Below are 15,040 nucleotides of genomic sequence, written 5' to 3' on the forward strand. Positions count from 1 at the left end.
CAAACACACTCACAACAAAAACCTCACCAGGATCCCAATCACACACATCCTTCACAAGCATAATGACCACAATTACAGACCTTCACTGATTCTTTCTTTCAAGTGATGGCATTTTGCCCATCTGTTAACTACAGGGGTGTGTGTGTGTGTGTCTGTCTGTATGATCTCCCGTCCATATTTTAATTTACTCCAGGTTATCAGAGCTGTAATGTAGCATTAGGGAAGCAGCACTGTGAGGAGCAATGGCTGCCATTTAACCGACTTAATTAAGTGCTTTCCATGAGAAGGACACTGAGAATGTTACCCTTTTAACATGGAAAAACCGGCTACATTCTTTGCCGTCTTGTTGTGCTACAGACGGAGCAAGACGACCTTGTTTCATTTTCTCACAAAACAAGATTAAGCACAGCTTGCAGTGTTGCTACTAAGCTAGTAAAAAAAAAAAGTCTTTGACTTGTTTCTTCTTTTTTTCAAACAAACAGAACAAAGCTGCTTCTTGGAAAACATATACTGAACAAATACTGAACTTTTTGGCTGACAAATAACACATGTTTTGGTTTTAAAAATATGCAGAGAGTTTTTAATTAAATTTTAATTTTAATTAAATGTTTTATTTAATTTAATTTACTTAATATAGTTTCCTCCCTGGAATGCATATGGGCATATTACATGTACCATGCACTCCAAGAAGATGCATATTCTTTATAAAACTAATTGATTTTACAAATAATATGAACTTTTAGTATTGTTATTTAATTATTTAATTTAATTAGATTATGTGTTTGTAATTTAGGTTTCTATCACCCTAATAAACATAAGTGAAAATAAATCCCTGATGAAAGAAAGCATCTCTCAAAGGACAGCTTTCTTATTAAATATTAATCTGATCATTTATATAATCACCTATATGTAGTTTATGTCCAAAAAATAAGAATACACAAGAAAAAGAAGATGTTTGACCCCATGTAAACTAGGGGTATTAATGAAAACTACTTTTTAAATTATTTATATGTATATATATATATATATATATATATATATACAGTGGGTACGGAAAGTATTCAGACCCCCTTAAATGTTTCACTCTTTGTTATATTGCAGCCATTTGCTAAAATCATTTGTTCATTTTTTGTCCTCATTAATGTACACACAGCACCCCATATTGACAGAAAAACACAGATTTGTTGACATTTTTGCAGATTTATTAAAAAAGAAAAACTGAAATATCACATGGTCCTAATTATTCAGACCCTTTGCTGTGACACTCATATATTTAACTCAAGTGCTGTCCATTTCTTTGGATCATCCTTGAGATGGTTCTACACCTTCATTTGAGTCCAGTTGTGTTTGATTATACTGACTGGACTTGATTAGGAAAGCCACACACCTGTCTATATAAGACCTTACAGCTCACAGTGCATGTCAGAGCAAAACAATTCTGCTGTACTTAAGGTTCCTAAGAGCACAGTGGCCTCCATAATCCTTAAATGGATGACGTTTGGGACGACCAGAAGCCTTCCTAGAGCTGGCCGTCCGGCCAAACTGAGCTATCGGAGGAGAACAGCCTTGGTGAGAGAGGTAAAGAAGAACCCAGTGATCACTGTGGCTGACCTCCAGAGAAGCAGTCGGGAGATGGGAGAAAGTTGTAGAAAGTCAACCATCACTGCATCCCTCCACCAGTCGGGGCTTTATGGCAGAGTGGCCCGACGGAAGCCTCTGCTCAGTGCAAGACACAAAAAAAAAAACACCTGAAGGACCACAAGATGGTGAGAAATAAGATTTTCTGGTCTGATGAGACCAAGATAGAACTTTTTGGCCTTAATTCTAAGCGGTATGTGTGGAGAAAACCAGGCACTGCTCATCACCTGTCCAATACAGTCCCAACAGTGAAGCATGGTGGTGGCAGCATCATGCTGTGGGTTTTTTTTTCAGCTGCAGGGACAGGACGACTGGTTGCAATCGAGGTAAAGATGAATGCGGCCAAGTACAGGGATATCCTGGACGAAACCTTCTCCAGAGTGCTCAGGACCTCAGACTGGGCCGAAGGTTTACCTTCCAACAACACAATGACCCCAAGCACACCGCTAAAATAACGAAGGAGTGGCTTCACAACAACTTGAATGGCCCAGCCAGAGCCCTGGCTTAAACCCAATTGAGCATCTCTGGAGAGACCTAAAAATGACTGTCCACCAACGTTTACCATCCAACCTGACAGAACTGGAGAGGATCTGCAAGGAGAAATGGCAGAGGATCCCCAAATCCAGGTGTGAAAAACTTGTTGCAACTTTCCCAAAAAGACTCATGGCTGTATTAGATCAAAAGGGTGCTTCTACTAAATACTGAGCAAAGGGTCTGAATACTTAGGACCATGTGATATTTCAGTTTTTCTTTTTTAATAAATCTGCAAAAATGTCAACAATTCTGTGTTTTTCTGTCAATATGGGGTGCTGTGTGTACATTAATGAGAAAAAAAAAGAACTTTAAATGATTTTAGCAAATGGCTGCAATATAACAGAGTGAAAAATTTAAGGGGGTCTGAATACTTTCCATACCCACTGTGTATATATAATGTAACAATGTAAAAACTATTATATTTCATTAGATCTTCAAAATATCTTAATGAGTCACTTCTAAAATCAAAATACTGCTTTATGTATAAACACGTCTGTATTTTGCTGTTAAGGAATTGAAAGGTAAGTTTCTCCAAATTACACTCAAGAGGTATGATCACACACTTAAAAGTGGGTATGGATGTTGTCTAAGTCCCCTGAGACCGCATTACAAGCATTAAACGAACCTAACACCGACCCAAAATACTCTGTCAAAGCGGAACTAACCCACAGCATGCTTAAGCCAATTATAGAGCCACACACACACACATACTCAGGACATCTGTCATGAAAGAAACATTGACAACAACTTTGCCGGGTCGCAAGTGTGACCGGCTATGTATTTGAGTGTGTGTGAGTCTCTGTGTGTGATGTTTGATAAAGCATGAGCCCAGCAGAGCACATCAGCTTTGAAAATTTTCAGCGTCAACTTCTAACTGCATTGAATGCATAAGCTATTCTACTAATGTTCGCTTCTGCTCAGTTCTAAGCCGAACATAGTCTCCTGGCTTTTCTATTTTGCCCATATCTCTCCCTCTCTAAACCCCCCTCACACACACACACACACACACACACACACACTGATTCTCCTAAAGATTGGGAGCAGCAGGGTGAGGCATCTCTTTTATTTATCAGAAAGTGATTCATCTGTTTGTTTGTATCTGCCCTTGAAAGATCTTACAAGAAAGATAGAATGGAACAGGAAGAGAGGGAAAAGGCAGAGACGTGAGGTGACAAGAGAGAATGAAAACAGGAGAGAAAAGAGACAGAAAGATAGCTAAATGAGAAGACTAACGGATCATTAAATGATTACTAATAAAACATCAGAGGGAATGTGTGTGCCTGCGCCTCTGTGCATTCATCCATCCAGATGTCCGTAACTTCCTGGAACTGTAGCGTTTAAGACTGAATAAATGCAATGATAGCACAATCAGAAACATTGTTAACTTTCCTAACCTTGGAAATATTGATGATGGAATGGTGTTGTATTTTGATAATATAAAATATATAAGCAATGCATGTCACAAATGAGACTATAAACAGCTTTTCGATACCCATCAGCATATGTTTCCTTAATTTTCCCTCCTGCTTGGCTCTGACTGATGGCCAAATTCACAGTTTTGATCTAATCAGCCTTGCATTGATCTCCTAGTGACCAATTATTTTTAGCTTAGTCTGAATTAGAGCCAGACTTTAATTGAGGATAATTTGGTGCCTAAATGCAAAGTGAAGTGTCTAAATGCAAAGGCTTTAGATCCCACGCAGCAAGTGGTCAAAAACAACTTCCCTTGCACCAAGCCTTTTTAATCTACATTTAGGCCATTGTTCTCTTTGCGATAAAGTTAAACTCTCATTTTTCAGTAGTTTACCCAGTCTAGCGTCCATTTGTGAGGATTTGACCTTCGACCTTCCACAAACCATAAGGTTTTAGTGTCATACGACCAGTCTCAATGAGGTAACACAATGCACATGGCAAAATTTAGTGCTATGGACCTGATAACTTGACTCTAAGAGAAACACTCGCTCCTGCTCTTCTAACATGTACTCCGATGAGCAAGCAGAATGGACATTCCACAGAAAATGGCACGCCGAGCTCACGCAATACGCACCTGTTGCTGATAAAGTATCAAATGTGGACAAGACAGCCCTTAATGTTCGACAACTGCTATCTATTACCTCCCCAACAGTGGCTCCATTGAGAGAGACCCAACATTGCTTGGTTGGTCGTTAACAATGGAGGTAACTGTTGACCACAGAGAGCTTCTATACAGGATAGGTAACTCAGCCACAATGAAACTAGATACACGCTTTTACTGTTCAAGCCCTTTCACCTGTTAAACCCCTACAATTTAAAGAGCGCGATAGGCACGGCAGCATATCATACTGAAAGTGATTACTGAAAAACAGCCAAAATTACTCAAGTGAAAACTGTTCCTGAAAATATGTTTTTCAACTCACCACGGCACAGTAAAAGTGAAGAAAATTATATTTTAATCTATTTATCTGGTACACAAGCACACCTCTTGTGAATTTATATTTAGAAGATGAGTTATGTCTCCAATGAAGCAGCCCTGACCTCATCTGATGCTACGAGAAAAGAGTTTTCAAGCTAACAAGTAGGCTATACTACGTTAACTGACCTTTAGCTCTTACTGAGTAATCACAGCAAAATAAATAAAAACGAACTGTATATATATATGTTAACACTTATGAATACTTGTGAGCTGTTGAGCCAGTCACACTAAACACTACAATCCCTGTTTCATACTTAGCGTGTTAGACAAACCTAGCAATTCCCGCCTATTCAGAATTTCTATTCATATCTGTGAATAACCTAGCATCTGTAAATCTGTAGTGTCAGCGTAGCTGTGTGTGACCTTTTGTGAGAATTCCCCTTGTTGACTGATGAGTATGTCTCTTTTTATTTAGCTGTTTAGCTTAACTCTGACTTATCTTTTTTTGTGTTTGCCCCTACCATTTTCCATATGCTCTGCCTCACCGACACTTCCATCGGGCGTAGTCCTCTCATAGGCGTCTTCGGGTAGAGGGAGGGCACCTAGTCTGGGGCCGGACGAGCTCTTGCTGCTGGGCGTCTCCGACTCCTCCAGGCCACTGTCGTAGCAGCTCTGCAGCGAGCCCTGGTGCGGGTCCTGTGGCTGGCTCACCACCGAGAAGGTCACTCGGCGGAACGGCTACAAGAAAAGAGATTGCTGGGGGTCACTGGACTGAAGAGGTCGAAGAAGAGGGATTGATGGGTAGTTTTTTTTGTGGGGGGTGTAGGTGGGATAATTCTGAGTGAAAGTACTTCGCTGTAGCTCTAGTTAGATAAGCGCACTGCGCTACATGCTACAAAACGACACAAACAACAACTGGATTAATGTCTACACGTAGCTTGAAAGCAGCGCCTGGCAAGGGAAGCTAAAAAAAATAAACAAAACAATACTAATGAGCTTCACAGCAATTGTTTAATGATCCTCACATGAAAAAAAAAAAATGGTAGAATAGTAAGTTCAATGCCCACAGGACTAAGTACAGATGCCACACTTGGCATTGGGGTTTAAATATAGCGGCGGAGGTCTGAAGGACGTCAAAGTCTCCTTGTGTGGTTTACTTTATAGCAAAAACAGGACAAGAGGAGCATGTATGGTCCCGATGGGAGATAGAATGGAACACATGGCTACAGGCTAATAAACAAGCGCATGGATCCACACACACATTTTTCAAAGTAACTAAAGAACAAATAGGTGAAAGGATGCACACAGGAGTAATAAACTGGTACACGGAGGCCCGTGTGAATTTGTGCTCTGTGCTCTGCGCTCTGAAATTTTGATTTTCATTTCCTATTTCTCTCGGGTTGTCTCAATTGAGGAATGGCACAAAAGACAGCACGATCGGAGGAGATGACTGACAGTGAGCCAGGAAGGGAGACAAATTATTTCGGTTTGTGCTGAGATCCAGTAAAAAAGAGAGCAGGGAGACAAATTAAACTAGGAAGGACATGAAGTCTGCTTGATATGGTTCATTTCATTAAAGAGAACCAGATATTCATGAAATCAAGTGATGAACTATTTTTGTACTTGTTTTGTGCTGTTATCAAAGCGAGACGTCTTGCTACAGTGGTATACTGATATCTTTTAGGACTTTTTAAATGGGAAAATGAATTTCTTGTCCTGGTTTAACTGTTTTGGTAGAGGAAGACTGGGTTAAGCAAGAAGAGGACTTTTTGTCCTTCATATCCCAATGAAATACATTAAGATAAGGGATACATATGGGCTCTGAGCTAAATGAGTGGCTGGAAGAGCGAGAGAAAATGAGAGCACGAGAGAGAGAGAAAGAGAAGGGGAGAGAGCTGAAAGGTGGAAATTAAATTTTGATAATTTAACTAGCATTGGAGCCTTGTAATTAAACCATTTACTCTTCCTGTCTGGGTAAGTGAAAGCAGAGGGAAAAAAGAGGAGAAGACGATGGAGGAGAAGTGATCCCTCCACCCTCCCATCTTTCTTTCTGTGTCTAACTCTCCAGCCTATTACTTACTCAAATTATCCAACACTGATCGTCAGTGCTGTTTAGTCTCTCTGTGTATGTTTCTGTGTATGTATCTGTGTGTGTGTGTTGATATTGTGGCATAATTCAACACAATTCAACAGAAAGAAAACATGTTATTGTTTATGATGGTAATGACAGGAAGTATCTATGTAATAGTTTGATGTAGATTTTTTTTTTCTTAATTATAAATTAATTAATTAATTTAATTTAATGAATTTTAATTCAATATTTGCCAAACAAAACTATGATATTCTGTTAACTTCAACCAAAGCTAAAGAAGCTAAACTTCAACAAAATGATTAACTGTCTCGTTAAAATGTAATTAAAAAGAATACAAAAAAGTATATGATGACTGTACGTTTTATATAATGTGTAACAGCAGCCCTTACTGTCACGTGTTAGTTTCCGTTTAGTTCCTGTTTGCCCTTATTTGGTTTTTCCTGTCCTAGTTTAGTTAATCATTGTTTATTCCATTCACCTGTTTTGTATTAATAATCTTGTTTGCTCTTTTGTTCTTGTTCCTTTATAAGTCCTCAGTTCTCCCTTTGTCTTTGCCTGAGTTTAATGCTATTTAACGTTCATTAAAGGAAAGTGTGTTGATGCTACTTCATTCTTGTGATCCTTTGTTTATTTTTACTACAACCACTAAATCCCGTAACACTTACTCTGCCTTTCTATACAACAAGGGAACTCTGGTCTGAAAAAGGTTGCAAACTCTGGCTCTAAATAAATATAAATACCAACCAAAAAATATATATTTTTTTTTTTTCTAACTGCAGCGAAAAGTTCGACTGATGCATTAAATAGACACTAACAAAGCAGCAGCGTCTCTAAGTGTTTGCCTCTGGCCTTCTCCCCGCTGCCCCACTTCCTGTCACTGCACATTTTCTTTCAGGAATATTAAACAAGACGGAGCACCATCATTCACTCCTCTTTTTCTTTCCAACTCGCTGCCTTTCAGACTGAGTGGCCTAACACTCATCATTACTCCAAATTGTCTCTTTAATTTGACATGTCGCCATAATCTCAGCATTTGTATTCTGTCAGGTTAGTAGGGCCTGCCTTTCAATGTAAAGAAGTGCACACACACCACACCAGCACACACACACACACACAAATTACTGTTTAACGTCTATGCATTTATAATGAACATGCAAATGCACATAAACAATGTGTCGTTCATCTTTCTCTAAACTTCTCTGCCTTTGAACAAAATCTCTCCAAAATGAGAGTCTGAGAACTGACAAAAACTTGCTATGTCATCACACAGTAGCCAATTCCTAACATATTCTAATAATATTTAAAGAAGCCACTTGCATGCATTTGGCAATTCGTTCTTGTGCTGCATTAATTAATTTATTTATCTCCCTCATTTCTCTGGCTAATGTAGAAATATTGGCAATAAATCATGTGTCCATGTAATTACAATCAACATTCAACAAATGAATTGAAATAAATATTCATGGGCTAAAAAATTCACTTTGGATAGTCAAACATTTGTTGCATAATTAAATAGAAGCCCACAGGGGGTCTCGCTATTGCACTGAAATAACGGATCAAAATGATGTTTATGTATCAAAGTGCCATTCTCTCTCTCTCTCTCTACCTCCGAAATGAAATGGCTGCCTCTGCAGCTAAGTGTGACAGCAATCAAAGTCCCACACTGAAGAGCTGAGGCTTAAATTACTCACAAATGAACTGAACTTTAGATAAATTGGTAGAGTGTGGCATTATGCTTGGTGCAAATGCGATTTTCAAATACAAGAGTCAATGAATGTCATGCATGAAGAACGGCAAGATGGGAAAGTGGTTGGCCATGCAAAGATAGATAGATTGGTTTATTGATTGAGCATTGATTGGCTTCGTTACCTGGGAAGAAGCTTTATGAAGGACGGATTTAATTAAATCTTTCACATATATTTGTACGTTCATCCTTTTGTGCCATTCTTAGTCATCCTATGTAGGTAGAAAGGCTGTAAGACCCCTTGATGAGATGCACATGACTTTTATTTCAGCTGAACACATACCCTTTGTGATCTTCTTTGCAAAAAAACAAAAATGAAGGTCAGGTTCTGGCCCTGTCTGATAACTAGTTTCTCAATAGCAAAATGTGTCCCAATTTACTTGAATCCATATATATATATATATTAAGAGTTCAGATGCAAAAGCCTCTAAGTGCCGCCTGCAATAGCAATGTATAGGTCCTTTTCTAGTAGATTAAAGTGAAATAACTAAACATAAATATAGGATCCTGATAAAAATGCTCATTTTAGAAGAACATTTCAGATGGAACAAGATATATATATATATATATATATATATATATATACCTGTATATATATATACCTGTGTCACAGTGCACACACGAGGGAGGAACCAGGAACAAGCAGACGAGAATATAAACTCAAATATGTCTTTACTGAGGACATCAAGGCAGGGCAAGACAAGGCAAGGCAGGGTAAGACACAGACATCCAACACCGGGGATAACGAGTAGACCAGACAAAGTTTAACTGAACAGACAGGACTAATATACACAGGTAAATCATAGATAATGAGACGAACATGGCTGGACAAGAATTAACTGATGATTACATTTAACAAGGACAGGAAATAAACCAACTATGGGCACAAGAGGCAGGAACACATGACACACACACAACAGTTCCCTTACATTCTGTATATATATATATATATATATATATATATATATATATATATATATATATATATATATATATGTATGTATGTTTTTCCTTTTCTTATTAGCAGTGTGGCGTATTACATGTACATGATTAACATGACATATAAAGAGGGATGCATGGGGCAATATATGCCAATATTGAATGTGCAGTGATAAAAGTGAAGTGCTATTCAAAACCAATGCATCAAGAATACATATAATTTTAAGGGGATTTAACCAGCACAGGTGGAAATACTATTAAAACAACAACAACAACAACAAAAAAAAAAACAGGAGAATATACAGTGGATTTGCATTAATTTCAAAAGTAACTCTATTCAAACAAGCTCATTCTCTTCAAACCTTTTTTTTTCCTTGCTTGCTATCTTATTATATGTGTGTGTTTGTGTGTGTTTGCGTATCTTGGGTGTATGTGGGTAGTGGAATGACCTATATCCATGAACCATGAAGAGCAGTGGTTTAGCTAAAAACACAAAATCTAAAGCCTCATGTGTCTTTCTGCAATCAAGCAGACAAGAGAGGAAAGGAGAAGATAAATTGAAGGAAGAGAATAAATAACATTGGATGAGATAATACAGCAGACAGGAAGAAAATGCAACTTGTGTGTAGTGTTGCTTTCGTCAACGAAAATTATGACTAAATATCGTCTTCAACAAACCTTTATTAGACGAGACGAGATGCAACGTAAATGCTGGTCATGTGACGATGACGATAATTAAATGTATAATGCAATATTGTCGACGAATAAAAAACGAGACTAAATGTGGTTTACAGAATAAAAACTATGTTAAAATGTGTATCTTCATTTTCGTTGACCAAAATGAGACGAAACGAAATGTTATAACGTTATTTCGTCTCATTTAGTCACGTTATTATTCATATTTTGCAGTATTTCTGTTTCCGGTGTCTCACTTCAGGTCGCACTGCGCAGACGCAGGCAACGTCACTTCCTCAAGCCCCACTCGCAGCATTATTTAGAAGACGACAACAAAGTTAAGTCTGACACAGAGAAAGGGACAGATGGCCGGCCAACCGGGGTTCGTCTTTGGGAGGTGTGTGTGTACTTCTAACATGTTTGGTTGGTAAAATAAATGTTGTAAATTCAAGTCAGAGCATCTTCCGTGTCTGGAATGGATGTATTATTGAGTCTATAAGGTAACAATAATATAATAAGATAACCTTGTTTGAAATGGGTTTGGCTAAAAGAAAATTTTGGTTTCATCTATACTACTAGGTACTTATACTATATTGACTGGGTTAAATAGAATTGTATTACTAAAAAGAGACTAAAATACAATTTTCATTGATGAAAACTAGACTAAATGTCATCAGTTTTCATCGACTAAAACTAGACTAGACTAAAAAGAGTATGAACGTGACTAAAAGTAATAAAAACTAAAATGACAGCTTCACACAAAGACTAGACTAAAACTAAAATTAAAACAGGCCGCCAAAAACAACAATACTTGTGTGGTAAGTTTGGTAGATGTGCTGGATGTAGTTAGTACAGTAAACAAGAACATTAATCAGTCATCGGTGTCTAGACGTGATGGCCTGGCGCTAGAACCTGTAATTATCCTCTATTCAAATTTTCATAAGCAGCCTCAGGCTGAACCACAGACTGCTACTGTTGGGGAAGTCGTGGCCTAATGGTTAGAGAGTCGGACTCGTAATCCAAAAATTGTGGGTTCGAGTCTCGGGCCAGCAGGGATTGTAGGTGGGGGGAGTGAATGTGCAGCGCTCTCTCCACCCTCAATACCACGACTGAGGTGCCCTTGAGCAAGGCACCGAACTGCTCCCCGGTTGCTGCAGCATAAATGGCTGCCCACTGCTCCGGGTGTGTGTTCACGGTGTGTGTGTGCACGTTGGATGGGTTAAATGCAGAGCACGAATTCCGAGTATGGGTCACCATACTTGGCAGTATGTCACTTCACTGTTCAAGCTGCCACTGTACAAAGCAGCCCAACACTGAAAAAAATGATACTAATTTTTTTTAAGGTAAGTGGTTGCAATCAATCTATTTTAGCTACATTTAAATAATCAAATTTAGTTGACTAACGTTCAGCAAAATGTGTTTATTTAAATGTAGCTAAAATAAATTGATTGCAACCACTTACCTTAAAAAAAATAATAAATTCAATGTATCATTTTTTTCAGTGAAGGGTAATGCTACTGTAGGTCAAAATAACCTGTAAATCAGATCTAAAATGAGCTACAGGTTGTTCTCTTTGTTAGGTTGAATGGCTAACCCAAAAGCAAGCCCTGTGAGTGTGCCAAGAGTGAAAGATAAGCATTTTGATGTTCCGATATTCGGAATGTTGGTTCTACGTAAAAAGATAAGGAATATGCATGTACAGATATACCAATTGAAACATATTTTTCAAATTGCAGCAGTCAAATATGCAAACAGTCAACAGCCACTATATATTATGCATTATAATTTGATAATTTGTAAAATGCTATAACCTGCAATTATTACCTCAAGGTATTTTTTTGTTTTTTTTGCTTTTTTATATTTAGACTTGCTGGTGCAACCTAATATAGGATTATTAAGTTGTGTTCTTTATTTATTTAAACTTCAGTACAATTAATGAATTTAGACGTTACCACATGAAGAACATTTTAGGTTAACTTTTGTCACTTTTTTATTTGTATTCTGCAAAATTACATTAAATCTGTTAAATTAAAAATAGCAAGTGAGTAAAATTAAATTGCATTAAATAAATATACTAATTTAAAAATAACAAGCAAGTGTAGAAAAAAAATAATTAAGATGAACTGGTTCAATTTGATTTATTATGACAGTAAACTAATTACATTGTTATACTAATACTATTGATTTTTACAGGCCAGATCTGGTAGAGATATATCCTTAAGCTAACAATTGATAAATTATGTAAAATAACATACTGAATTACATAAGTCTTAATCAAATCTCAATTAAGTTTTAATTAAAATATAACAAGCAAGCGTAGCAAAAAAACAAAACAAAACAAAAAAAAGGCTCATTCATGTGTCAGTATTCATCTATGTACCAAACCCTAAGGCTCCTACCTGGATACTTTTCAGAATTTTCAGGATTTTTCCAAATCTTGATAAGATGAAAAAGTCATGCACATTATCGCGTATACTAAACCTCTCAAGTCTAAAAGTGTGCACAAGATGTTAAGAAAGGAATGCGTCTCTGTGTTTGAAAGACTAACAGAGGCCCTGGTGAGGAGGTCAGGGAGTTTTGTTTATCCTGGAGCTTGGGGAGGCTCAGGTGTCTGCTTTGTCTTAAGGGATGACTGGCGCTGGTCAAGCTTCATTTCTCTTCAGCCTTCCTGCCTATGAGGACCTCCAGATGGGCTCTAGACCTCCTGAGACCTACTGGAGTTTAGCCAGGTCTGAGGTCTCTCTGGCAAGGCATATATCAACACACCTCACTGCAGGCGCTGAAAACTTCCAGGGCGGATTTTACCTCTAGACCACTTCCCTCAGCAGAGTGTACTTTTGATATCTTACCCAAGACTGTTGTGTTTCAGTCAACTGGTCTTACTCCGAGGGACCTCTGAACACACTCAAACTGAGCCACAACAAACATTAAACAGTTTGTCCACTTTTGAGGCCCTCCTTTGATTGCAGTCCACATGTCTACAGCTTTATACCAGGGGCTCTTTAATCACTTTTAACCCATCAATTGCCCTATTCGTGGACAAGCCTCAAGCTCAACTGATCAGCACTTCAAGAGTATACTTTTACAAAGGAACATAAAGCCCTCAAACACTGAAAAAAAGACAGGTTTTCTCCTTTCTTATTCTTTTTGTCTGAAGTTCTTCAGATAATACCTTCAGAGTACATCTTGGTGAACATCAGATGGCTGCCTTTGAATCTAATCCTTTTCAAAGGCACTGAGGCATAGATATCTCACCTGGCCTGATCAGTCATTCATTCATCTATCCATTTTTTCTTGTCATCCACTCCACCTCACACTCTCGGCAACGGCATAGTGATGCATCACTTCTTGCCGTTCCAGTCCATTTCCTCTCAGGCCAACTTCGCCTTTCCACATGCCAAGTGTTCCAGATGTTCATGCCTTTGCCAAACAAAACACTGAGGATGTTAGTCACTGTAGTGAAATTAGCCACCCTTGTTTATCAGCGTTCATACATTCTTAATCAAGAAGGCAGCATTTAAATGTGGAGCAGAAAGATTATCATTCATCAGAACTTCTCTTGATCCTTACATTTTTCTTTTATATATGCGCAACGAAAGCACTGTTGCAGTGCACCTTTTTAAAAATTTATTTTTTGCTCTTGTTCTAGTTGAAAATTGAGGAGCAGTGCTGCCTCGGTAACTTTAAGCCTCCTCAGGTACATCTTATCGCTGGTTTTATGATTGTGGTATCCTAAAACTCTACGTAAAACTCTGTGATGTTGTTCCCGAAAGCCAAAAGTAAGATTATTCATATTATTGTCCCCATTCAGAGGAAGGATGGGTTGCATTCTGTACGAATGCTTGAAAATTGGAGGAAATATTTTTGGTCGATGGTCCTGCCAGTTAAAATAACCTTTCTCTACTCCACCTTTACACATGCCTTATCGTTCCTATTAACATTTCAGAACTCGCATTAACATTCCTGACGACAACTGAAAAGATGAAGGGAAAAAAAGCACAGACAGATGGGAACCTCAAAACATTTCTCTGTGCTCTTTTCTTAAAATCCTAGCTAAACTTTTAATTGCTGTTTAAGCGGCGGATTAAGCCAGAACATATTCTGAAAGGATGATGTGATGGCTTCAAAGGCTTAGCCGACCTCTGACCTTCGCTCCATAAGAAGGAACAATACCTCCAGGGTGCTGCTTCACACTCTTTTAAGAGAGTTTAACAATAAATAAACAGCACAGACATTTTACACCGGCACAATTTCTTGCAATTCATGACGCTACACAAATAATGTTTTTTTATGCACTGTGTGCTTTTTTGTTTTGGCTCTAAATTCGAAATGCGTTTTTTCTCCATTTCATGTTTTTTTTTTTTTTTTTATATTGTCCCCAATGTTTCTCTCTGTCAGGAGTGAAAAGGATATGCAGTTTCCTGTTCTGGTGCTGAATATCTAACCTCATCGGGGCAAATCCATTATCATCGCATGCTGAAATGGATTACGGTCTCGGGTATCCATCAAACTTACAAAAATGCTTTCAGGTGCCTTTCCTAACAGGATAATGTAGGAAAGTTGAACTCCTTTTTAACTTTGAAACGCACACACAAACAAACAAGCGTGCGCTCATGTAACTTACAGACAGTCTGGCTTTGACTTTACAAACAATATCAGATGATCTCCTTCAGCTCAAAGGACACTATCTTCAACCTTCTTCTGTGTCCCCGCATCTGTCAATCATCGGCCAATGACACTGCGCTACAAGAAGCGTGCAGGACTCACTGTAACTGCGAGCAGTCAATCTGACAACTGACCCACTAATGTCACTAAATGACAGGCGTAATCGCCACAGCTACGGTAGTCAGAGGTGACAGAGGCGTAAGAGTCAGCGAAAGTGCAGGCTGTAAACATCCTGAGGGCGGACGGGTTATCCTCATGCCATCAAGGAGCGCCGTCTCTCCTGAGCAAATTTCTGGCAGCGTAATAAAAAAATTCCACACAGACTGAGGAGAGAAATGACAAAACAGAGTATGTGTTCACA

At 38.3% G+C, this 15,040-nt stretch overlaps 1 protein-coding gene across 1 annotated transcript in view; it reads right to left on the reverse strand.

Moving 5' to 3' along the window:
- LOC306876451 (protocadherin-7-like) overlaps positions 1-15,040 on the reverse strand; it is a gene marked incomplete at both ends in the record, with an annotated part of 140,582 nt that overhangs the window by 65,843 nt on the left and 59,699 nt on the right. The window contains 2 exon segments of the mRNA XM_079427620.1: positions 5,086-5,154; positions 5,156-5,302. Of these exon segments, the coding sequence (XP_079283746.1) occupies positions 5,086-5,154; positions 5,156-5,302 (216 nt within the window).

The sequence above is a fragment of the Barbus barbus genome (assembly GCF_936440315.1).
Source record: "Barbus barbus genome assembly, chromosome: 1".
In the NCBI taxonomy this organism is placed as follows: Eukaryota; Metazoa; Chordata; class Actinopteri; order Cypriniformes; family Cyprinidae; genus Barbus; species Barbus barbus.